The following is a 26642-nucleotide window of genomic DNA, read 5'->3' as shown; positions in this document are numbered from 1 at the left end:
TACTCTAGCCTTTAAATAGCCCCCCTGTTAGACCAGTTGATCTGCCGTTTCTTTTCTTTTCTCCTCTGCTCCCCTTTTCCTTGAGGGGGGGGGGGGGCACAGGTCCGGTGGCCATGGATGAAGTGCTGGCTGTCCAGAGTTGGGACCCGGGGTGGACCGCTCGCCTGTGCATCAGCTGGGAACATCTCTGCGCTGCTGACCCGTCTCCGCTCGGGATGGTGTCCTGCTGGCCCCACTATGGACTGGACTCTTACTATTATGTTGGATCCACTATGGACTGGACTCTCACAATATTATGTCAGACCCACTCGACATCCATTGCTTTCGGTCTCCCCTAGAGGGGGGGGGTTACCCACATATGCGGTCCTCTCCAAGGTTTCTCATAGTCATTCACATCGACGTCCCACTGGGGTGAGTTTTTCCTTGCCCGTATGTGGGCTTTGTACCGAGGATGTCGTTGTGGCTTGTGCAGCCCTTTGAGACACTTGTGATTTAGGGCTATATAAATAAAGATTGATTGATTGATTGATTGACTACTACCGACCACGCAGTCTGATAGTTCATATATCAATGATGAAATCTTAACATTGCAACACATGCCAATACGGCCGGGTTAACTTATAAAGTGCAATTTTAAATTTCCCGGGAAACTTCCTGTTGAAAACGTCTAGGTAGGATGACGTATGCGCGTGACGTCAGTAGTTGAATCAGACATTTTGGAATAGGTCGGTCGCCAGCTTGAATCGTCTTTTTTCATCGCTAAATTCCACAGTATTCTGGACATCTCTGTTGGTGAATCCTTTGCAATTTGTTTAATGAACAATGGAGACTGCAAAGAAGATACCTGTAGGTGCGATCGGTGTATTAGCGTCTGTCTACAGCAACACAACCAAGAGGACTTTGACTTGGATAGCAGACGCGCTATCCGACGCTAGCCGCTGACCGCATTGATGATCGGGTGAAGTCCTTCGTCGCGCCGTCGATCGCTGAAACGCAGGTGAGCACTGGTGTTGATGAGCAGATGAGAGCTGGCGTAGGTGGAGAGCTAATGTTATTAGCATAGCTCTATCGAGGTCCCATAGCTAAGTTAGCTTCAATGGCGTCGTTAGCAACAGCATTGCTAGGCTTCGTCAGGCGGTACAGCATTAACCGTGTGGTTACAGGTCCAGAGTTTGGTAGTATTGTTGATATTCTGTCTATCCTTCGAGTCAGGGGCTTATTTCTTTTGTTTCTATCTGCAGTTAAGCACGATGCTATCACGTTAGCTCCGTAGCTAAAGTGCTTCGCTGATGTATTGTCGTGGAGATAAAAGTCATTGTGAATGTCCATTTCGCGTTCTCGACTCTCATTTTCAAGAGGATATAGTATCCGAGGTGGTTTAAAATACAAATCCGTGATCCACAATAGAAAAAGGAGAGAGTGTGGAATCCAATGAGCCCTTGTACCTAAGTTACGGTCAGAGCGAAAAAAGATACGTCCTGCACTGCACTCTAGTCCTTCACTCTCACGTTTTTCATCCACGAATCTTTCATCCTCGCTCAAATTAATGGGGTAATCGTCGCTTTCTCGGTCCGAATCGCTCTCGCTGCTGGTGTAAACAATGGGGAAATGTGAGGAGACTTTCAACTTGTGACGTCACGCTACTTCCGGTACAGGCAAGGCTTTTTTTTTATCAGCGACCAAAAGTTGCGAACTTTATCGTCGATGTTCTCTACTAAATCCTTTCAGCAAAAATATGGCAATATCGCGAAATGATCAAGTATGACACATAGAATGGATCTGCTATCCCCGTTTAAATAAAAAAAATTCATTTCATTAGGCCTTTAATGTATGTGTTCGGCGAGCGAGACGGCCTGCAAAAGCAGTCACTCGTTTGCATCGGTTTCTGCAACTGCAGGCAAAATAAACAGTAGTAATGATAACCGCATTAAAACTCCAGACGATCAGTATTACCGTATTAAAATAAAATAATCAAGGAACCGTCATTAATAACTGCACTTTAATACAGACGCACTGACTCGCACTAACTTGCTAGCTAGCTTAAGTGCTAACGTTCTAACAATTTGTATGTTTTAACTGTTCCTCATGTACGGCAAAAGAGCTTTTGGCATTGCTGCTCCTATGGCATGGAATGCATTGCAGACGAAACTGAAATTTACAGAACTGCTTCCATTTGGAGCCTTCCGTTCTGTCCTGAAGGACAGACAGCGAGAGACGTTTGCACAGTCCCTGTGTTTTTAAAAGGTGTAAATCTTTTTGGTTTTACAGTTCTCTTATGTATTTTAAAATGTATGTCTTAACGTATTATTTTTTAGAAACTGCTCTGTGACATGTGCTGTTGACCTCTTGGCCAGGTCACCCTTGTGAAAGAGATCTTGATCTCAATGGGTTTCTTATCTGGTTAAATAAAGGTTCTTAAAGGGGAACATTATCACCAGACCTATGTAAGCGTCAATATATACCTTGATGTTGCAGAAAAAAGACCATATATTTTTTTAACCAATTTCCGAACTCTAAATGGGTGAATTTTGGCGAATTAAACGCCTTTCTAATATTCGCTCTCGGAGCGATGACGTCACATCGGGAAACAATCCGCCATTTTCTCAAACACCGAGTCAAATCAGCTCTGTTATTTTCCGTTTTTTCGACTGTTTTCCGTACCTTGGAGACATCATGCCTCGTCGGTGTGTTGTCGGAGGGTGTAACAACACGAACAGGGACGGATTCAAGTTGCACCAGTGGCCCAAAGATGCGAAAGTGGCAAGAAATTGGACGTTTGTTCCGCACACTTTACCGACGAAAGCTATGCTACGACAGAGATGGCAAGAATGTGTGGATATCCTGCGACACTCAAAGCAGATGCATTTCCAACGATAAAGTCAAAGAAATCTGCCGCCAGACCCCCATTCAATCTGCCGGAGTGTGTGAGCAATTTAGGGACAAAGGACCTCGGTAGCACGGCAAGCAATGGCGGCAGTTTGTTCCCGCAGACGAGCGAGCTAAACCCCCTGGATGTCCTGGCTCACACCGTCCCTTATGCCACCGAAGATGATCAAGAGAAGAATTTCGACCCTAGCTTCCCTGGCCTGCTGACATCAACTCCAAAACTGGACAGATCAGCTTTCAGGAAAAGAGCGCAGATGAGGGTATGTCTACAGAATATATTAATTGATGAAAATTGGGCTGTCTGCACTCTCAAAGTGCATGTTGTTGCCAAATGTATTTCATATGCTGTAAACCTAGTTCATAGTTGTTAGTTTCCTTTAATGCCAAACAAACACATACCAATCGTTGGTTAGAAGGCGATCGCCGAATTCGTCCTCGCTTTCTCCCGTGTCGCTGGCTGTCGTGTCGTTTTCGTCGGTTTCGCTTGCATACGGTTCAAACCGATATGGCTCAAAAGCTTCAGTTTCTTCTTCAATTTCGTTTTCGCTACCTGCCTCCACACTACAGCCATCCGTTTCAATACATTCGTAATCTGTTGAATCGCTTAAACCGCTGAAATCCGAGTCTGAATCCGGGCTAATGTCGCTATAGCTTGCTGTTCTTTCCGCCATGTTTGTTTGTGTTGGCATCACTATGTGACGTCACAGGAAAATGGACGGGTGTTTACAACGATGGTTAAAATCAGGCACTTTGAAGCTTTTTTGAGGGATATTGCGTGATGGGTAAAATTTTGAAAAAAACTTCGAAAAATATAATAAGCCACTGGGAACTGATTTTTAATGGTTTTAACCATTCTGAAATTGTGATAATGTTCCCCTTTAACTTGTAAACAACAGACATTACCATCATTCCTCATTACGAAACATCATTCCTCAATCTAAACTTGTACGAACAAATTACTGTCTAAACAAGTGAGCTACAGTCATATTAAACATAGAGGATGTGATGTCTTTGCACAAAGTGATCGATAAACTCGACAACGCCAAGTTGAAACAGACGGACACAAAATCCGGTCAACAGGAAGTGACCTCGCGTGACGTCAAATAAGCCGGAAGTGAAACAGTTGATCACCCTTTACAATTTAAAATAAATGATAAACATATTTAAACAAACAAACTAAAATAATATGGTTTATGGAGCCAGAACAATATTTGATGTTTCCTCTGCCAAGAAAGTATGTTGTGTCTATTTATTTTAGTTGGTTAAAAGATTTTGGAACAGTCCGGTTGCAATTAGATAAATGACCAAAGAATGCTTAAAAGTATAAATAAAAGAACTCTCCGCAGTTCGCTACCACACAAATCATGGCACCCACACACCATGTGGGCACTCTTGCTAAAACCGTGCAGAAACTAAGTGCAAATATTTGAAGTTCCGGGCACTCCATGAGGTCCCGATTTTATCAATTATAATTAGTTACCCCCATGAAACAACTAACAGAAGCAACAGGATATCAATTAAAGGGGTCATATTGTGATTGGTTTCGACATTTAAAACACTTCCTTGTGGTCTACATAACATGTAATGGTGGTTGTTTGGTCAAAATGTTGCATAGATTATGTTTTACTGACCATCTTCAAGCGCTTTCTGACCGTCTCTTCAGAATGCGCCAATGTGAGGGAGCGGTCTAACTTACGTGCCTCCACTTCGACAGCGTCCTCTCCCTGCCATCCATGCTGTAGTTTTTAGCACTTGCTTAGCGAGTCTTCTGACAGATATAAGTCTGAACTGTATGTACATTTGTATTAGAAATGGCAACAGCGGAGGATGAATACCCCACAACAAGAGGATAGAGGAAAAAGAAGGAGCATATTGCCCTCAATGGCAGACTCGTGCAAAGCACTTTGGGTAAATTTCAACTAAGGATGTCCGATAATATCGGACTGCCGATATTATCAGCCGATAAATGCTTTAAAAATGTAATATCGGAAATTATCGGTATCGGTTTCAAAATTATCGGTATCGGTTTCAAAAAGTAAAATGTATGACTTTTTAAAACGGCGCTGTGTACATGGACGTAGGGAGAAGTACAGAGCGCCAATAAACCTTAAAAGGCACTGCCTTTGCGTGCCGGCCCAATCACATATTATCTACGACTTTTCACACACACACAAGTGGATGCAACGCATACTTGGTCAACAGCCATACAGGTCACACTGAGGGTGGCCGCATAAACAACTTTAACACTGTTACAAATATGCGCCACACCGTGAACCCACACCAAACAAGAATGACAAACACATTTCGGGAGAACATCCGCACCGTAACACAACATAAACACAACAGAACAAATAACCAGAACCCCTTGCAGCACTAACTCTTCCGGGACGCTACAATATACCCCCCCCCCCCCCCCCCAATCCCTGATGCTCTCTCAGGGAGAGCATGTCCCAAATTCCAAGCTGCTGTTTTGAGGCATGTTAAAAAAAATAATGCACTTTGTGACTTCAATAATAAATATGGCAGTGCCATGTTGGCATTTTTTTTCCATAACTTGAGTTGATTTATTTTGGAAAACCTTGTTACATTGTTTAATGCATCCAGCGGGGCATCACAACAAAATTAGGCATAATAATGTGTTAATTCCACGACTGTATATATCGGTTGATATAGGAATCGGTAATTAAGAGTTGGACAATATCGGAATATCGGCAAACAAGCCATTATCGGACATCTCTAATTTCAACCATATCTAGAGAATCCGCTGATGTCACACCAGCGAAAAACGTCACACTTTGCCGAAAGTACGAAGAAAGCCAAGATTGTGTTATAAACATCACCGCCATGATTCTATGGTTTCATTTCAAATTTCCAGGAATTATGCAGATCCCAAATATACGACAAACGGTACCAATCAGTAAGGAAAGTTGGTTTTGCATGAAAGGGCCCCTTTAAAGCTTTTTCCTAATCGATTAATCCCTCATTTTTCCGTCCTCAAATTCGCCATCAAGGGGGAATTCATTGTTTTTAGCGGTGTCCATATTGATATGCTGTCACTACCGATCAACAAACTGCCCATTTGTGCATGCAAGGCAGTAACACTACTTGGACAAACTGCTGGAAATACATTTTTAAGGATTTCGAGTAATTTTGCGCTGCCGATGAGTTAATGGTAAGGTTCGGAAATAAAGTGATATTAATATATATATCACGATAGACAGGTAATAAATATTACTAAAAACATACATGTATTTATGTATATTTCGTTCTTCATCGGAAGTGGCAAAGAAAGTTTGTTAGCATAAACAAAACAACTTGCTAACCGAGCAACGCAGGAAGTGATCACTGACCGGTAGGAGTGACACGCTAACAGCCAATCAGGTAACAGGATCAACTAATATCAAGTTTGGTTGCACCATCTTGTTGTCTCGCGATTAATTATTTGCAAGGAGTGAAAAGAGAAACTAAAAATGGTTGGTACTGTCCTGATTGACTTTAGTGCGGCATTCGATGTCATAGATCACAACATAATGACCTCCAAACTGAGAAAATATGGTTTTAATAGTATGTCACTTTCTTGGATGTTGAGCTATCTATCAGGAAGATCACAGAGAGTGTGTTTTAATGGTAGCCTATCTGAACGCAAGTACAATTACTGCGGCGTGCCTCAAGGAAGCTGCTTAGGTCCTTTACTTTTTATTATTTTTACTAATGATCTTCCCTGTGTTACAACAAACACCAATATGGTTATGTATGCAGATGACACAACTCTATACAGTACTGCCTCTACCTTAAATGACCTAGAAAATAACTTCAATCAGGACCTGGAGAGAGTGTCCCGCTGGGTAAATGATAGTAAACTTGTTGTGAATATTGACAAAACAAAAAGCATTATTTTTGGATCCAGGCATATGCTTGTTGATGACCCACAGCTTCATATTTTAAAGTCAGACATACGTATTGAGCAGGTCAAAAAGCAAAATTGCTTGGTGTGCTATTAGACAGTCAACTGTCATGGTCCAATCATATTGATGGTATTTCAATGAAAATGGGAAGAGGTTTAGCCATGGTCAGGAAGTGCTCCACCTTCTTGACATCCTCAACAATGGCTCAAGTCATACAGTCCTTGGTTTTCTGTCATCTTCATTACTGTCCTATAATATGGTCCGCTACGACTAAATCTGACCTGAACAAACTGCAACTTGTTCAGAACAGAGCAGCTAGACTGGTACTTAAATGTTCTTTGCACACTAATATTTCATTTATGCATTCACGCCTGTCCTGGTTGTCTGTTGAACAAAAGATGTATTGTAGTCTCCTTATGTTCTTTAGAACTATCATTTTAGATCAATCACCAGATTACTTTTACAAACAGTTTTTAAAATCAACTAACACACATATTCATGACACTAGGAATGCCAGCAATGGCTATTTGGCACTTCCTGCTCCCAGGACCAATCTCCTCAAACATACAGTCATGTATAGATGTACATCATTCTGGAATGGGTTGCCATCTCACATGAATCTCTCACAAAGTAAATTGTCATTCAAGACAGCTTTGAAGATACACCTATTGCAGCTGCCCACATGACGTGAATTTTTAATACTGGTTTTAACTAGCTTTTTATCTTATGTTGTATTTTTCCATTGTATAATGTCTGTTATTGCATGTATTCTTTGTATTTTAATTTTGTATGCTCCTATATGGACCCCAGGAAGACTAGCAGTCGCCTTGGCGTCAGCTAATGGGGATCCATTCAATAAACAATAAACAATAAAAATGAGTGCAGCAGAGGGTGAATAAATTGTGGATAAAACAGGAAAAGTCACCTCCACAGTTTGGCAGGTTTTCGGGTTTCTCAAAACGGACCGCAGTCAGACCAAGCAATACCACACCACCTGGCTGTGCTCACCCTTGAGCACAGCCAGCACTAAACATGCAGAAAATAGTTCTTTTCAGGTTTCTCTATATTTAAATGTTCACACTTTGCACTATTTTCTCATACTTTATTAAGCAAAAGTATTCCTTATTCGTGTGCCTTAAGAAGATATTGATAAGTGTTTAATGTCATTTTACTACTTTGTGTACGCACAGTAAAGATGCGCGGATAGGCAATTTATTTCATCCGCAACCGCGTCAGAAAGTCGTCAACCATTCGCCATCCACCCGATGTAACGTTTGATCAGAACTGCACCCGCCCGCCATCCGCCCGTTGTTATATATCTAATATTAATTAAAAAAACAAAAAAAAAGGGTGAAAACTACGCGAATTGCACCTTGTGCAGACAAGATTTTTCGATCGGACACGGAGGAATTAGCGATGTAAAAGACCACGTTGGGACAAAAAAACACAAGTCTAATGCCGTTGCTAGCGATACAAGTGGAAAACTTTCAACGTTTTTCGTCGCCCAAACAGATTCTTTGGATGTGATAAATGCCGAAGTTTTATTTACGGAGGCAATAATTGAGCATGGACTTCCAATCGCACTGGCTGATCACATGGGACAGTTAATAATGTAATGCAACCTTTAAAAATCATTACGCGGTGATCGCGATCCCAAAAATAAACTTTTCTTGCATGATAATGTCCAGAAAAATTTGCTTTATATTACTATAGAGTCCTTTTAATGAATGAGTTTGATGGTTTATCACAAACCTTAAATGAAATTCCACGGCCACCGTCCTGCTCTCTATATCAACCAGGGTGAGCCCCACCCCTTTCGTGAGCGCACTGCGAAAGCGGACGAGGCGGGGTGTCGGTGCGGTGGGCGCGGTAGTGACCCTGGACGTGCGTCGGGCCCTTCTCGCGGATCGCCTCAGCTACGGCTCCCGGTGGGGCCCTCTCGGGGGAAGGGGCCTCGGTCCCGGACCCCGGCGAGGCGTCCCTTCTCCGCTCCGTAAAAGTGTCCATCTCTTTTCTTTTTTTTTCTTCTGTTGTGGCATATGCAGCAGGTGCCTGCTCGTTTTTCGTATGTGGGTAACAACATTTAACTATGTATATATATTTCCCAATTGGTTTAACTGCCACCCGCAAAAAAAATAAAAAAATAAAAAAAATATCTAATTAATCCGCCCGACCCGACCCGCGAGCGGATAAAATCTTATTGTTTTTAATTTCATCCGCCCGATCCGCGGATAATCCGCGGACTCCGCGGTTGTGTCCGCAAACCGCGCATCTCTAACGCACAGTGATTGGGTGTTTTCCATGCTTGGGTTGACATTTCCTTTCTGCCTTGATATTTTAAGGGATTATAATCAGAAGAAGGTTACATTTTTAATTTAAAAAAAATAAATATATTACATTGTTCATCAAAGTGCCAGCTATGTCTATCAAGCTCCATGTTCTGATGTTTAAATGTTAGTTGTCTGGTTGTAGTTGTGTCTGTGCTTGTGTTTTTGTTCTGTTGTTTTTGGGTATGTTAAGAAAGCAATGATGCACTGTGCCCAAGACAAATTTCCCCGCGGGGACAATAAAGAACTTTGAACCTTCTCCTTGTCCCTATTTTTTATAGGTCATAAAAATGATCAATAATGAATTATTGTTATCATTGACCGATACAAAACACTTATCTTGATACAGTTTTCAGCCATATCGCCAAATCCTAGTTACTGGTGTTAAAAAAATTAATCAGAATAATAATGATGATATATTAATCAATGATAATGTGTTCATTTTGACAGCCTTAACACAAAAAATTAAGCTTTTACAGACTAAAACAACTAGAAACTGCATGTATCCAGGCAGGAAAAGTATGTGAATATCATCCATTGTTCCCTTGTCATTGTCACCTGACACCATCTTGAGAGGTCAAAAAAAAACAATGCCATTAGAAGTGACATCTTTATCATGCAGTGTATAAAAAAAAGATCCCCTCCTATAAACCTTCAATGCTGCAAGATTCTTAGGCGACGTAACTCATCTAAAAAAGGACGAAGCAATGCCACCAGGGAGCAGAAAGCTCGTAAACTAAGAGGACTCTTGTTTTATATTTAAAAAAAAAAAAAATACAAAAAAAAAAAAAAAAAAAGACTCCCCCTCACCACGATTATACCTGCTCAGCAGGTGTGATTGATGGCACAGATGGTGGGAAGAGGACATGCATGCGTTTGCCATCTTTTTAGTTGTTATACAGTCAGAAGTGTCTGCAACAGTACAATTGAAAGCCTCTCACGGTTCGATTCAACCATTTTCAAGATGGGCTGTGTTGGTTTTACAAGTATAATTACACTGTGTGCAACAGCTGAAGTAAGAAAAGAACAAGTCATTAATATGCTCAGTGAAATCGGAGGATAATGAGCTACCTACCCCCCGCATGCTAACATGAGCTGCACAAGTCAGAAACCCGCTTGCACAATGTGGCAAACTCACCCATACAGGAAGCCTCATCACATTATACAATACACCCACCGAGCACAAACAAAACGGCAAATTACAAAAACGGATACTCGCGTGCGTGATTGCAGCCACTTACGCCGAAAGTGATCAACAACAAACCCAAATCTGTCAAAACAAAATCGACACAACTATATTTTCTTTCACAGTCCATAAAATGTTTTAATCAAATGGATGCATGAGGCAGCGCCACATTAGGGCTTCTGTGCAATCTGCGGTGCAAGACGCCACGAAACGGCAGCAAAGCATCATCAGCAGTGCATTAAAGTGAGTTACATCACTATTTGGCATGGGGGACTGCTGATGGTATGACTATATCACATGGCGGAGTCACTGTAGTGAAGCTTGCTTTAAACATGGTGGTGGGCTTGGGGGGGGGGGAATGTAAACAAAGCGCTGCAGCACCCCCAACAGAGAGGAGAGACACATTGTCAGCCAACAAGGGAAAAAAAAACATGTGAAAGCATTTCCTTTTTTCTTATCTTTAATTGTTCTCTGTGGTGGTGTGTTCTTCGTTTGTCATTTGTGATGTTTATGCGTGGGAGTTGAATGTTGCATCCTGCAATGACCACAGCAAAGACAGCGAGAAGACAAACAAGGAGACAACTTGATGAAACACGGACAAACTGACAGGGAACAAGACGACGGAGGGATGAAGGAGCATCGCCATAGCAACAGCATCCAGCAATAACTCCCGGTCTTGGTCTTTAAAATCTCGTCAGGCCCCAGATGATGTGCGTAGTAGCTGTTCAATTACAGTCAGGAAAGGCAGGTTGTTTCTCAGCGCGCACACTGAAGCCCCCGTATCACATGACAGACATGCTCGCCTCAGGGCATCAGGAATAATTAGCCGGAACCCACCTGACATCAATCAGCGCACTGCTGCAAACGCACAGGTCATTGCCCTCTGCGCGACCTTACATGCTAAGCAGACTGCTGCCACAACCTGTCACCAGGCTCGGTGGACGCAGGGGAAAGATGGTGTGTCCGAAAATAAATAATACTCTGGTCACTGTGCTGCTCCATTCTATACAATTAGCGTCATACTAGCAGTGTGACGAGCCAAGTTGTATTAAATGACCTGAGGCATGAAGAACGCAACTAAAAACCCCTGAGCGTGTTAACGGCAACTCTTTTCACACACTGAGACACAACTCCAACTATGAACTCCTGAGACTGGCAGACATGTCCAACTGGGGGGGGGGAAAACAGCTACTGACCTGTGCGATTAATTGCAGGATTCAAGAGAGGAAGCTGCTCAATTGATCATCTCTGCATGCCTCCTTTTAGCTCAAGGACAGTTGGCTGATTTGCTCTTTTACACAAGGGGGCGTCATCCACTCCCCTGTCAGTGTCAGGTAGTGTGTTTCTCAGTGTGTGTTTGTTCGAGAGCACTGGGAAGATGACCTCCTTTTAAGGACAGCGGCTTGAATGCAGTACAACTGGGATCATTAAAGTGTCATCCTATATATCATCAGGTCTGCCCATATAGCTCTGCTTCCCTTATACCCCATCCAATACCCAGCAAAACTAGACTCAACACAATTTAGGGCGTACACTAGAGATGCGCGGTTTGCGGACACAACCGCGGAGTCCGCGGATTATCCGCGGATCGGGCGGATGAAATTAAAAACAATAAGATTTTATCCACTCGCGGGTCGGGTGGATTAATTAGATATTTTTTTTATTTTTTTATTTTTTTTGCGGGTGGCAGTTAAACCAATTCGGAAATATATATACATAGTTAAATGTTGTTACCCACATACGAAAAACGAGCAGGCACCTGCTGCATATGCCACAACAGAAGAAAAAAAAAGAAAAGAGATGGACACTTTTACGGAGCGGAGAAGGGACGCCTCGCCGGGGTCCGGGACCGAGGCCCCTTCTCCCCTTCCCCCGAGAGGGCCCCACCGGGAGCCGTAGCTGAGGCGATCCGCGAGAAGGGCCCGACGCACGTCCAGGGTCACTACCGCGCCCACCGCACCGACACCCCGCCTCGTCCGCTTTCGCAGTGCGCTCACGAAAGGGGTGGGGCTCACCCTGGTTGATATAGAGAGCAGGACGGTGGCCATGGAATTTCATTTAAGGTTTGTGATAAACCATCAAACTCATTCGTTAAAAGGACTCTATAGTAATATAAAGCAAATTTTTCTGGACATTATCATGCAAGAAAAGTTTATCTTTGGGATCGCGATCACCGCGTAATGATTTTCAAAGGTTGCATTACATTATTAACTGTCCCATGTGATCAGCCAGTGCGATTGGAAGTCCATGCTCAATTATTGCCTCCGTAAATAAAACTTCGGCATTTATCACATCCAAAGAATCTGTTTGGGCGACGAAAAACGTTGAAAGTTTTCCACTTGTATCGCTAGCAACGGCATTAGACTTGTGTTTTTTTGTCCCAACGTGGTCTTTTACATCGCTAATTCCTCCGTGTCCGATCGAAAAATCTTGTCTGCACAAGGTGCAATTCGCGTAGTTTTCACCCTTTTTTTTTTTTTTTTAATTAATATTAGATATATAACAACGGGCGGATGGCGGGCGGGTGCAGTTCTGATCAAACGTTACATCGGGTGGATGGCGGATGGTTGACGACTTTCTGACGCGGTTGCGGATGAAATAAATTGCCTATCCGCGCATCTCTAGCGTACACACAGTAGTCTGATCCCCCCCTGGCCCTACTGGGCTGAGCTTCAGTCCATTTGCTTGTGACTTTGTGGATTATAGTGGGACCTCGATTTACGAACGCCTCTATTTGCAACCTGTTTGGTTTACGAACCTTTAGCCTAATTTGCCTCTGTGTGTAAACCATGTCTCACGAATGAGCGCTTCATTCGTTCATTCATTTTGTGTGCCGCTGGAAGCCTTACACTTCATTTTGGAGAGGGAGAGCCCTCTGCATCAGTGCTCCAGCGTTACAGCGTATGTTTCTTTTTAACGCCATTCACCAGGTTGTGTCTATTCTGGTACTCTGTATGGGTTCAAAACAGCCAACAAAGCAACCTGGAAAGAAGGAGGGATTTGCTGTGGACTTAAAAAAGGACCATTTGCGAGGAGTACGCCATAAGGACAACATCACGGGTCACTACTGACGTGTTTAAAGCACCGCCGAAAACAAGGTATGCTGGACAGATTCCTGGTGCAGCGAGGACCAAGTGAAGTCCAACCTGGTCGGAGTGAGACCAACATAAGAGGAGCGGGAACCCCGTAAGAAAAGAGACTCTCCTTCGAATTCGGAGTACAAACATACTGCAGCTTCTCCTTGCCTCCTCCTCTCTCTACCTCTGCGTTTATCATCATCATTCATCTCCTCTTGCCGCTTGCATGCCACAAAAGATTTGCAGACGCAAGGTGACAAACATTTTACGTTTTGTTTTTTTATTATAGCAACATGGTTGTTAACGTTTTGGAAAGCAGCAAAGAGTTTTACGGGCTTTTTGAATAAAAAAATCAACTTTGACGTTTGTGTGTGTATTTGCGCATTGACAGTGTAGCTTACATGACCTTACCTATCTTGATTGGAAAACACTGTAAAAAGATTGTTGATCTATAACCTTCTTATGTTATGTTTGCATATATATACATATATATATATATATATATATATGCACAGTATGTATACACATGTACGACTACTTTCGCGTGGTTACTAATGAAAGGCTAATTAAACACGACAGCTCGGATAGCGTAGATAGTTTTCAACACCTTTTGGCGTCATTTGATGACTTCACGAGAGTGAGAGAAAACATCCTGGTTATCATAATGAATAACATTTATTTTACTAACAACTTTTGCGTTTACATTTGATAATAGATGACTTACCTCGCCTGCAATCGGATGCTTTCTCGACAGGTGCTGCAGCATGGAACTTGTGCTATTGTGGTGTGCCAGCTCCACTTTGCAATGTTTGCATACGACTGCATTTTCCTTCGATTTTAGTGTGACGTGTTACCACACCTTAGACAACTTTTGTCGCTTCTTAATTCCCTCTTTTTGCTAAGGCTCTTGTCCACTGCTTTCTGCGGCATCTGCCATTGCGAGTTATGTCGGCAAAAAAGTTTACTAAACTAAAGAGTATTTAAAGGAGCAGTGTTGTGCAGTGCAGGGGGCATGTGATCTGTGACGTAAACACGCTGTGCAATACCTAAACCAGGGGTGCTCATTACGTCGATCGCGAGCTACCGGTCGATGGCGGAGGGTGTGTCAGTCGATCACCAGCCAGGCATTAAAAAAATAGTCCTAAAAATGAGCGATCATAAATCTTCACTGTGACGTCACTTTCGTCACTTGATTGACATTCACGGCACCCGAGGGTCTTCTGAGATGACGCTGGCTGCTGCCACCTCATTAAAATTACCGACTGGAAGGCGAGAAACCCTTTATTTCAACAGACTCTGGCGCCGTACCTGTCGTCAAAACTCCAAAGACCGACTGCACAGTTGCACAGTTGCGCTAACAAAATAAGAGTCTCAGAAAGCTGGCGTGCACAAGCTAGCAAGCTACGGAGTTTGCCGACAATGTACTTCTTGTAAAGTGTATACAAAGGAGTACGGAAGCTGGACAAATAAGATGCCAAAAACCAACCACTTTCATGTGGTATTGGACAGAAAGGAGGACTTTTTTTCTCCTCCATTCGAAAATGCGGACGTTATCAGCACTACTGTCTGATTCCAATCAATACAAGTCATCAGAATCAGGTAATAATACCAACTTATACTGTATTCTTGTCTTCATGAAAGAAAGGAATCTATATGTGTTAAACATGCTTGTATTATCATTAAACACCTTTAACTTGTTAACAAAAACATATATTTCATAAATAAGTAAATATAAATTATATATATGAATGAGGTAGATCCCCACGACTTGATCAATTGAAAAGTAGCTCGCCTGCAGAAAAAGTGTGAGCACTCCTGACCTAAACAGTCCGTGCGAAACGTGAGCTTTGACTACTAAACGAGGCAAAATGCCGTAAAAACAATTAATTAATAAATAACAAATTTACGACACCTCGAGGCAGCAAAAATTCCTCGAATATATTTTGTAATCGAATTACTCGAGGAATCGTTTCAGCTGGAAATCCTAATATCACTTGACACATTTTTTTTTGATAACATATAGGGATAGATTCCATTGCATAATTAGTGAGTTTTTTTTGCTGATATCTGCTTTTAATGATAAGAAATTGTTTGCACACAGTTTACTGAACAGTAGCCATATTGGTTTGGTGGCCCACCACTTCGTTTACTTCCGTTCAAAAGTCACGTGACGGAATACAACCTACAGAAGAGCGAAACCATCATTGTCTGGGCATGTCCTCCCTTGTGGGGGACACATACTTTGGATCCTGCACCAAGCCCTCAGTCTACTGCTGTCCCATCTAAATCTGTGGTCAAGAACTCATGAACCCTGCTGGGATGAGAGAGGAAACGTCTTCCGAGACGATCTGCACAGTTCGGTTGTGAACGAGTCAATTTCTTGAATGGGAATAGTCACAGGTAGGGGGCGTGTACCACACTTGAGCGCGAAATATGGTAAATGGTAAATGGGTTATACTTGTATAGCGCCTTTCTACCTTCTACCTACTCAGTGGCCTAGTGGTTAGAGTGTCCGCCCTGAGATTGGAAGGTTGTGAGTTCAAACCCCAGCCGAGTCATACCAAAGATTATAAAAAAATGGGACCCATTACCTCCCTGCTTGACACTCAGCATCAAGGGTTGGAATTGGGGGTTAAATCACCAAAAATTATGCTGCTGCCCACTGCTAACCACGACCCATCAGGAGCAAGGGTGAAGTGTCTTGCTCAAGGACATAACGGATGTGACTAGGTTGGTAGAAGCTGGGGATCGAATCAGGAACACTGTGGTTGCTGGCGCGGCCACTCTCCCAAATGCGCCACGCCGTCCCTCCGAAATAAAACACCCACAACAGCAAAATGTGTCGGACTTTATGTGTAATTGGACCAGAGAAGTCTGGTAGGTCCTGATACGGTTTCAACACCTCTCATGTTTCCATTACACTGTGCAAAAAACAATAACCTGTAAACCCTTTTGCTTTGCTCTAAATTCATAAAAAAAAGGCCAGACAAAAAGTAAAACTCTTACAGAACATAATGCGGTGATAACCTTTGCTATAACAGTGTGGGAGTGGAGGTAAATGCCATTATTATAAAAAGAATGTCGGCCGCTCTAATTAAACTGTGTCATTTCTGCATTGAACTATTTCCAGCACTTTGCATGTTAAGCATAAGCGTGTGACTCATTAGTTGCTAAGCGCTTTGTCTAATTCTCTTCATGCACCCTTTTTTCCTCTCAGGTACTCTCAAGGCATCGCACAGAAACCACTCAAGACATGATGACACAAAGAACACATGAAGGCAAAAAGAAAGGCTTTTAACGGGGACTGTGGGAGGAGTTCAGCAGGGCAGCATCCTCACAAGTTGGAGTCCGTTGGTCTCGTTGCATGATTGGAGTCGATAAACTAAAATAGGATGTACAGCATAATCTACGGCCTACGTACAATTCCCTTTCTACGACGTTAAATCAAGTTTTTAGTATAGGCTTATACCTAATTTAAATTGTAAATGGATTATATTTGTAAAGCGCTTTTCTACCTTCTAGGTACTTAAAGGAGGACTGCACTTTTTGGGGAATTTAGCCTATCGTTCACATTCATGAGAGACAAGAAGGCTTTTTTTTTTTTTTTTCGCTTTCTAACACATAAAAATCGTCTCGTTCTTGGTGGCTAGCAATGCAGCTAATGGAGGCAATCAATTCTACTTCTAAATCACTTTAAAAATGCATTCAAAAACCGCTAACGATATCTGATTTACATTCTGTAACCCGTATAATAACCAAGCTGTAGCGACATTGTTGTTCCATCCATCCATCCATCTTCTTCCGCTTATCCGAGGTCGGGTCGCGGGGGCAGCAGCCTAAGCAGGGAAGCCCAGACTTCCCTCTCCCCAGCCACTTCGTCCAGCTCTTCCTGTGGGACCCTGAGGCGTTCCCAGGCCAGCCGGGAGACATAGTCTTCCCAACGTGTCCTGGGTCTTCCCCGCGGCCTCCTACCGGTCGGACGTGCCCTAAACACCTCCCTAGGGAGGCGTTCGAGTGGCATCTTGACCAGATGCCCGAACCACCTCATCTGGCTCCTCTCGATGTGGAGGAGCAGCGGCTTTATTTTGAGCTCCTCCCGGATGGCATTGCTTCTCACCCTATCTCTAAGGGAGAGCCCCGCCACCCGGCGGAGGAAACTCATTTCGGCCGCTTGTACCCGTGATCTTGTCCTTTCGGTCATAACCCAAAGCTCATGACCATAGGTGAGGATGGGAACATAGATCGACCGGTAAATTGAGAGCTTTGCCTTCCGGCTCAGCTCCTTCTTCACCACAACGGATTGATACAGCATCCGCATTACTGAAGACGCCGCACCGATCCGCCTGTCGATCTCACGATCCACTCTTCCCCCACTCGTGAACAAGACTCCGAGGTACTTGAACTCCTCCACTTGGGGCAAGATCTCCTCCCCAACCCGGAGATGGCACTCCACCCTTTTCCGGGCGAGAACCATGGACTCGGACTTGGAGGTGCTGATTCTCATCCCAGTCGCTTCACACTCAGCTGCGAACCGATCCAGTGAGAGCTGAAGATCCTGGCCAGATGAATTGTTGTTGTAAGAGCAAAAACTGAGGAACTCTTTTTCTATCGTAGTAATACGGTATTATCCGTAAAAGCTTACTACGGCAAGCGATGAGCTAGTTTCTACAACAACACGAAATGCGTTTGAGTTTGTAATGCACAGCACTGCGATACGACACCAATTTGTACAGACTGAAAAACATGAATACCGTATTTTCCGCACCATTAGCCGCACCTAAAAACCACAAATTTACTCAAAAGCTGACAGTGCGGCTTTTAACCCGGTGCGCTTTATATATGGATAAATATTAAGATTCATTTTCATAAAGTTTTGATCTCGCAACTTAGGTAAACAGCCGCCATCTTTTTTCCCGGTAGAACAGGAAGCGCTTCTTCTTCTACGCAAGCAACCGCCAAGGTAAGCACCCGCCCCCATAGAACAGGAAGCGCTTCTTCTTCTACTGTAAGCAACCACCCGCCCCCGGAAGAAGAAGAAAAAACGCGCGGATATCACCGTACGTTTCATTTCCTGTTTACATCTGTAAAGACCACAAAATGGCTCCTACTAAGCGACAAGGATCCGGTTCATGAAAAGACGCAATCTCTCCATCCGCACACGGATTACTACCGTATTTCACAGCAACTGATATTCCTGTGAACCGCACTGTGGAACGGGAGCACGTACGGTGAATATTCGCACCACAGGGAATGAGAAGTCATCCTTCACTGTGGTTCTAGCTTGCCATGCTAACTTCCACCCATGGTGATATTCAAAAGGAAGACCTTGCCAAAAGAGACCTTTCCAGCCGGCGTCATCATAAAAGCTAACTCGAAGGGATGGATGAAGAAAAGATGAGCGAGTGGTTAAGGTAAGTTTAAGTTTACGCGAAGAGGCCGGGTGGCTTTTTTCACGCAGCTCTGTCCATGTTGATATACGTATGTTTGTGATTGCACATTTGCGTACATTTTGGGAGTGAACAGAGTTGTTAGAACGCTGGTTTTTAATATATTATTAAAGTTTGACTGACCTATCTGACTGTTTTTTTGACATTCCTTTAGCGCAGTTAGATGCGGCTTACAACACGGGGCGGCTTATTGGTGGACAAAGTTTTGAAATATGCCGTTCATTGAAGGCGCGGCTTTTAACCCAGGGCGCCTTATGGTGCGGAAAATACGGTAATCATATTACAGTATGTGTAAAGTATTAGCCCACATTAGCAGCGTACAGCGTATGTACTGTAGTTGTACTAGCACGCACGACATGATGCGTGTATCATGATCAATATTAAAGTGACTCACTCGATGGTGCAGCTGGCAGGGGAAGTTCCTATTGATTTTGGGCAAGCAATCCATTTATGTCGAAACAGCTTGTCTCCAAGTTCCATATTTATAGCGTCAAAATCATTTTCAGCCCCCTCTCCTGGCTTTGGTATGCTCCAATGTCTCTCTTCCTTTGTGCTCGCTATCTGGAAGCAGTACTTCATCCTGAGTATATTCAGCTTCAAAAAGACAAGTTTGTAAATCCCTATTTGTCCAAAAATGGTCGTCTTCATTGTCTGTTACTGAGTCTGCCATGATTAGGAAACACACTTGTGTTTGATTCCAGAAGTAAGAACACACATGTTGCTGGAAGTTAGACGTGCGCTGCTATGGAAACAGAAATCAATGCTCGATATAAATCAGTCCTGGAAATGATTAAAATTATCAAAATACGGTAAATATTGAATATATTACATTATGTTAGGAACATGTCTGTCGCTACATTATATACATATACAATATTTGCAGTGTGTATATAAAACGTTGATGGAGGGTTTTGAAGTTGTTTAGAGATACAATAGTGACTACGATTACCCGCATCTTTTAAGCGTTTATCATCTTTAAAATCGTTTGGGGAAAAAAAAAGACGTGCGTTCTTGTCTCTCATAACTATTCTGAATAGGGATCGGACTGCCGATATTATCGGCCGATAAATGCTTTAAAATGTAATATCGGAAATTTTCGGTATCGGTTTCAAAATTATCGGTATCAGTTTCATAAAGTAAAATGTATGACTTTTTAAAACGCCACTGTGTACACGGACGTAGGGAGAAGTGCAGAGCGGCAATAAACCTTAAAGGCACTGCCTTTGCATGCCGGCCCAGTCACATAATATCTACGGCTTTTCACACACACAAGTGAATGCAAGCCATACAGGTCACACTGAGGGTGGCCGTATAAACAACTTTAACACTGTTACAAATATGCGCCACACTGTGAACCCACACCAAACAAGAATGACAAACACATTTCGGGAGAACATCCGCACCGTAACACAACATAAACACAACAGAACAAATACCCAGAACCCCTTGCAGCACTAACTCTTCCGGGACGCTACAATATACACCCCCGCTACCCCCTCCCCCAACCTCCTAATGCTCTCTCAGGGAGAGCTTGTCCCAAATTCCAAGCTGCTGTTTTGAGGCATATTAAAAAAAAATTATGCACTTTGTGACTTCAATAATAAATATGGCAGTGCCATGTTGGCATTTTTTTCCATAACTTGCGTTGATTTATTTTGGAAAACCTTTTTACATTGTTTAATGCATCCAGCGGGGCATCACAACAAAATTAGGCATAATAATGTGTTAATTCCACAACTGTATATATCGGTATCGGTTGATATCGGTATCGGTAATTAAGAGTTGGACAATATCGGAATATCGGATATCGGCAAAAAAGCTCTAATTCTGAACGATAGGCAACATTTTTTTAAAAGTGCAGTTCCCCTTTAAAGCACTTTGACACTACGACCTCATTTGCCGACTGATGACGCAGCATCAGAAGAAACTGGGGGGTTCAGTATCTTGCTCAAGGGTACTTCGTCATGGTAACAGGGGGACTGAGGATTGAACACGCAACCTTCGGGTTGCTTGACAACCACTGAGCAATGCTGCCCTAATTTGCACCTAAATCCTTCACACGGTACACAAAACACAAGGAGGACATATAAAATACAGTAAAAGTAAAATCCAAGAGTTGAAGAGAGAGAACAACTCCTTACTTATATCCCTGGGCTTGCACACTGTGTTGGACGTTGCAAGGGAGGGAGAGAAAGGCTTAGCCCCGATTTCCACTCGATGCGTAACAATTTAAATTTGGCTCTCGCAGTTTTACACGATCATTTGCTCCGATGTCCGCTTGAAGAGCGTGTGTGGGCGAGCAGTCAGAGGCAGGAGTGGTGAAACTTTCATGTGAGTTCTTAAAACGTTATTTTCACCTGTTTTCTGCTTCGTTGCCAACCATTTATTTTGTAACTGTCTATTTTGGCAAAATATGGAAAAGTACAATTCTAAAATTTGGTGAGTGCGGCTTAATCGGAATTAAACTGGACTCACTGGTGACGGTGGTAGAGAAGAGGACTGTGGAAAAACTAGTGAGTCACCCTCTGCATACTGTTAACAGTAGCCGGAGGAGCCTGTTCAGTGCTAGACTGCTTCATCCCAAGTGCAGGACTAATAGAAACTATTTTGTCCCACACGTCATCAGACTGTACAACTCCTCTCTTGGGGGAGGGGGTACTAGGATGACAGGAGATGCAAAACAATAACATATACCCCCATTATGTATTATTTACTTTTTACTTTTTAAATTCGATCTCAATTCTGTACATTGCTGCTGGAATTTCAATTGACAATTTCCTGAAGGAATCAATAAAGTACTATCTATTAGGGGTGTAACGGTACGTGTATTTGTATTGAACCGTTTCGGTACGGGGGTTTCGGTTCGGTTCGGAGGTGTACCAAACGAGTTTCCACACGAACATATTAAGTAGCCACCTCCGCTTATTTCTGCCTCTGTCTCTGTCAGGACTCGACACAGCACCCAGCATTGTCCCACCACACAACCATCTGATTGGTTACAAACAGAGCGGTAACAGCCAATCAGCAGTGCGTATTCAGAGCGCATGTAGTCAGTGATTAGCGTTTAGCAGGTAAGCATCAGGCAGCGGACTCTCCCCAAATTATAATAAACACCTCCCGCTGCTCCTCCACATCAAGAGGAGCCAGATGAGCTGGTTCGGGCATCTGGTCAGGATGCCACCCGAACGCCTCCCTAGGGGGGTGTTTAGGGCACGTCCGACCGGTAGGAGGCCACGGGGAAGACCCAAGACACGTTGGGAAGACTATACATCCCGGCTGGCCTGGGAAAGCTTCGGGATCCCCCGGGAGGAGCTGGACGAAGTGGCTGGGGAGAGGGAAGTCTGGGCTTCCCTGCTTAGGCTGCTGCCCCCGCGACCCGACCTCGAATAAGCGGAAGAAGATGGATGGATGGATGGACCTCCCAGTCAACTACTAGTAACATCACTATGAGCCCGTTGACGTTCTAGAAACCTAAACGGCAGCTCAGCTCGCTCGCAGTCCTGGCTTGAGGTGAAGGATAATTCGCTTTTAGCGTAACGTTAGCTCATTTTGCGGTGTGTGTGTCTATGTGTGTGTGTGTGTGTTACGGACAGCAAAGCCCTGTCTGTCTGTTATTTCACTTTTCCTTTTTCTGTGTTGATTGAGCTGTGTTGAAGAAGGGCATTATGTTAAATGAAGAGTTTCTGTCTCTGATAGTGGATATAATAATGTAACTGCATCAATATGCCATACTTGCCAACCCTCCCGGATTTTCCGGGAGACTCCCGAAATTCAGCGCCTCTCCCGAAAACCTCCCGGGACAAATTTTCTCCCTAAAAACTCCTGAAATTCAGGCAGGCAGAGCTGGAGGCCACGCCCCCTCCAGCTCCATGCGGACCTGAGTGACGTGTTGACAACACACAACAACAGCGTCTACCGTAAAGCAGTTCGTCTGCCGTAAACAGCAATTGTTGTGACACTTTTAAACAGGACAATACTGCCATCTACTGTACATGCATATGTGACCCACCCATAATGTGTCACATTTTTGTGTTGATTTATTTATTTTATTTTGTGGTTTGAATTCCTTTTTTGGAGCATTATACATTTATCAGTATTCACATTGGTCAGTAGGGGGCAGTAGGGCGTTTCTTCCCAATTGAATGCTATCACCTGCAGACCGGAAGTGTCTTGTCATTCTGATGAGCGCGACCAGTCTGTGAACAATTTAAACGTCCTGTGTGCTTTTTCCTCCTGTATAACAGGTTAGTTTTGGTGAATCAACTCACTGAATAATATCCATGTGATCTTTATAAGTTTAAGTACACATTCTGATGGTGGAGCCTAACTCTAAAGTGTTTGTGAGTTGTAGTTTGTATTTGTGAATGAATCCGGTGCACAGCTGCAGTAATCAATACAAAATGGCGACGTGAGTGCGCAATGTTTACATAGGAACTTCTGATCCTAATTCAGACTCCCAAATTAGAGCTCCCGTTTTCTTATTGATTTTATAATGTATATTTGTATTATGTGTGTGTTCTGAAATAGTGACAGAAAATAGAACAAGGATGGACAATTCAACCCTTAACTCAACAATGAGTAGATGAGTGTTATATGTGTGTATATGTGTAAATAAATGAACACTGAAATTCAAGTATTTATTTTATTTATTTATATATATAGAGCTAGAATTCACTGAAAGTCAAGTATTTCTTATACATATATATATATCTTAACCACGCCCCCCGCCCCACCCCCGACCACTCCCCCGCCCCCCACCCCCCACCTCCCGAAATCGGAGGTCTCAAGGTTGGCAAGTATGCAATATGCCTACATGAACTCCATGGTGTTCAGGGATGAATAGTCTCTCCTATTGCTATTGTATCATTTTTTCAGCTATAGTTACATTAATCATTAGTAATGCAGCAGCCTAGTTTTGAATGGCAGGGTCCCTGCTATCACATGTTGATAAAAATATAACATTTACATAATAAAAATCAACTACAGGATTCCCAAATGCTGTAATAAATTAAGCATGATGAGTTGACTTGAAACTGTTTAATGTTGCACTTTTTATATGTAGAAGAAAAGTTTTGTCATTTTATTTAATCTGAGCAACAACTTGAGGCAGTTTAATGTTGATTAACGTGGGCAGAATTATTACTGTATAGTGTTCCCAATGGATAAAGCCATTGTTTACAAATTTGGTAAATAAATAACCAAAAAATGTATATTTCGTTGTTTTCTTACTGTACCGAAAATGAACCGAACCGTGACCTCTAAACCAAGGTATGTACCGAACCGAAATGTTTGTGTACTGTTACGACCCTACTATCTATCTATCTTATATACCCGTGCGCTCTATAGTCCAGAAAATACGATACTTCTGTCTTCCGCCTCCGTATTATATAACCGCGTGCACCTAACTAGTTATTTTTCTTTTTGTACAGTGTTAATAGAATATGGGAGTATTGTCATACCACGAGGATTGCCTGCTATTGTATTGTACGTATTCAGTATTACGTATTTACTGAGAAAATGCTTACAAAATTGGTGCAAAAACTGCACTTTTTGGAGGTCGGTCTGAATGATTCATGGTCATTCGCCTGTTGCTTGCTCGAAACCAAGCCCCGCCGTCATTTGTAGTTGTATGCTTTCAGCCGTGTCATAATCTGCACGCCCAGATGGCGGCTGCATGACCCCCACCTTCACACCCTAACCCCCATCGTTAAAAAGTGCAACACAGCTGGTGGAGCAAATGAGCGAGAAAGTACAGCTGAGATCCAAAAGGAAGGAAAGAGAAGACGGAGAAGTGAAGTGTCTCTTACCAAGATCTGTGTTAGGGCCAGCCAACAACTGCTTGAATTTATCCAGACGCGACGCCTCCCTCTCGGTCATGGCCGGGGTGCCCGACGTGTTCTGGTCAGCCATGCGAGCTACGAGTGGGATGACGGGGGGCCGGTGGGGCAGAGAGCGCTGTCTGTAGAGGGCGGCGTGCTCGCTTGCTGCATCTGGCACAAGAGTAGGGAAGGTGAGAGATGATGGCAGGCAAAAGGTGGCATAAACATTAGGTGTGTGACAATTTATCCAACCATCTTGATATTTAACCCATGTTTTTTTATTGCTATAACTGTAGCATTACACCCTTCGATAAGTCGCATATGGCTATATTAATATACCAAGCTGCTACTTTATTCCTACGCTTCGAAACCTGCGGCTGCGAATAAGTTATGGATTTTCTTCGCTGATGGCCGTAATGCAAATAGCAGGGGAAAAAAACAAGCAAAGACACTGAATAGGTGTGTTATTGTTTGTACTAGAGCGCCAACAACGTTTGGAAGGCTACGGTACAGGGTTTTCCTAAACAGGAATCTAACCATCTCCACCAAGACAGCCGTGTATAAGGCAGTCTGCCTCTCCACGCTGCTCTATAGTTCTGAAACCTGGACAACCTACCAGAGGCACATCCAGAGTCTCGAGGCCTTCCACATCCCCTGCCTCCAAAGGATCCTAGGTCTGACCTGGGAAGACAGGGTGCTCTACACTGAAATTTATGACCGGACCAACACACCCAGCATCACAGCACTCCTTGGCCAAAAACACCTAAGATGGGTCGGACATGTGATCCGTATGCCAGCCCACCGCCTACCCCGTCAGATATTGTATGGCCAGCTTTCAGTCGGTCAAAGGTCTGCCGGGAGCCAGAAAAAACGAGGACCACATTAAAACTCTCCTGAAAAAGTGTGACATCAAACCACCAGCACTGGAGTCCCTGGCTGCTGACCGCCAGACCTGGAGCTCTACCTGCCACCAGGGAATCACTCATCTTCAGGAGAAGTTCACAGAGCGGAGAGCACAGCGGCGTGCACAAAGACACCAACGTGCCACAGCACTAGCGACCATCACTGCTGCCTTCCCCTGCCCCTCCTGTGACAAAGTCTGTGGATCACTAATAGGCCTGAGCAGCCACCTGGCTATGCACAGGCGAAAGGCACAACAATAGCCAATCCAATACTTCGTTTGGAGCAACGTCATCATCGACATCGATGGACTGCCATAAGCAAAGTAAGTAAGCTAGAGCTCCATCTTTTGGACAAGTTCACAAGGGCTGCATTGCCCTTCTCCTTAGACTGAGCTTTTAACCAAAAGTACAAGTGTCGTTCTGTCTTATGATGTCCATCGCGTTTCTACTCATCTAGTTTATTCATTCATCAGGTATAAGGTATGTAAATAAACATTTACAGAATCTTACTGTCTAAATAACTCAATTCACAATGTATAAATCTGCGGCTTATAGTCTGGTGTAGCTAATAAATGGGGAAAAAACGTTCATTTAAAAAATGTACCGTATTTTTCGGACTATAAGTCGCAGTTTTTTTCATAGTTTGGCCGTGCTCCAGTGCGACTTACACTACCGTTCAAAAGTTTGGGGTCACATTGAAATGTCCTTATTTTTGAAGGAAAAGCACTGTACTTTTCAATGAAGATAACTTTAAACTAGTCTTAACTTTAAAGAAATACACTCTATACATTGCTAATGTGGTAAATGACTATTCTAGCTCCAAATGTCTGGTTTTTGGTGCAATATCTACATAGGTGTATAGAGGCCCATTTCCAGCAACTATCACTCCAGTGTTCTAATGGTACAATGTGTTTGCTCATTGGCTCAGAAGGCTAATTGATGATTAAAAAACCCTTGTGCAATCATGTTCAGACATCTGAAAACAGTTTAGCTCGTTACAGAAGCTACAAAACTGACCTTCCTTTGAGCAGATTGAGTTTCTGGAGCATCACATTTGTGGAGTCAATTAAACGCTCAAAATGGCCAGAAAAAG

The 26642-nt window shown here is 43.2% G+C and overlaps 1 protein-coding gene across 5 annotated transcripts in view; it reads right to left on the bottom strand.

The window, feature by feature from the left end:
- Window positions 1-26642, bottom strand: part of tbc1d22a (TBC1 domain family, member 22a) — a 397563-nt gene that overhangs the window by 346651 nt on the left and 24270 nt on the right. For all 5 annotated transcript variants that reach the window (XM_061959781.1, XM_061959784.1, XM_061959783.1 and 2 more), the window contains one exon: window positions 24636-24818. In XM_061959781.1, coding sequence (XP_061815765.1) covers window positions 24636-24818 — 183 coding nt within the window. The remainder of the gene's footprint in view (window positions 1-24635; window positions 24819-26642) is intronic.

Source organism: Nerophis lumbriciformis, linkage group LG05 (assembly GCF_033978685.3).
Source record: "Nerophis lumbriciformis linkage group LG05, RoL_Nlum_v2.1, whole genome shotgun sequence".
In the NCBI taxonomy this organism is placed as follows: Eukaryota; Metazoa; Chordata; class Actinopteri; order Syngnathiformes; family Syngnathidae; genus Nerophis; species Nerophis lumbriciformis.
The sequence above is the reverse complement of the archived record's forward strand: the minus strand, read 5'-3'. Positions and strand labels throughout refer to the sequence as shown.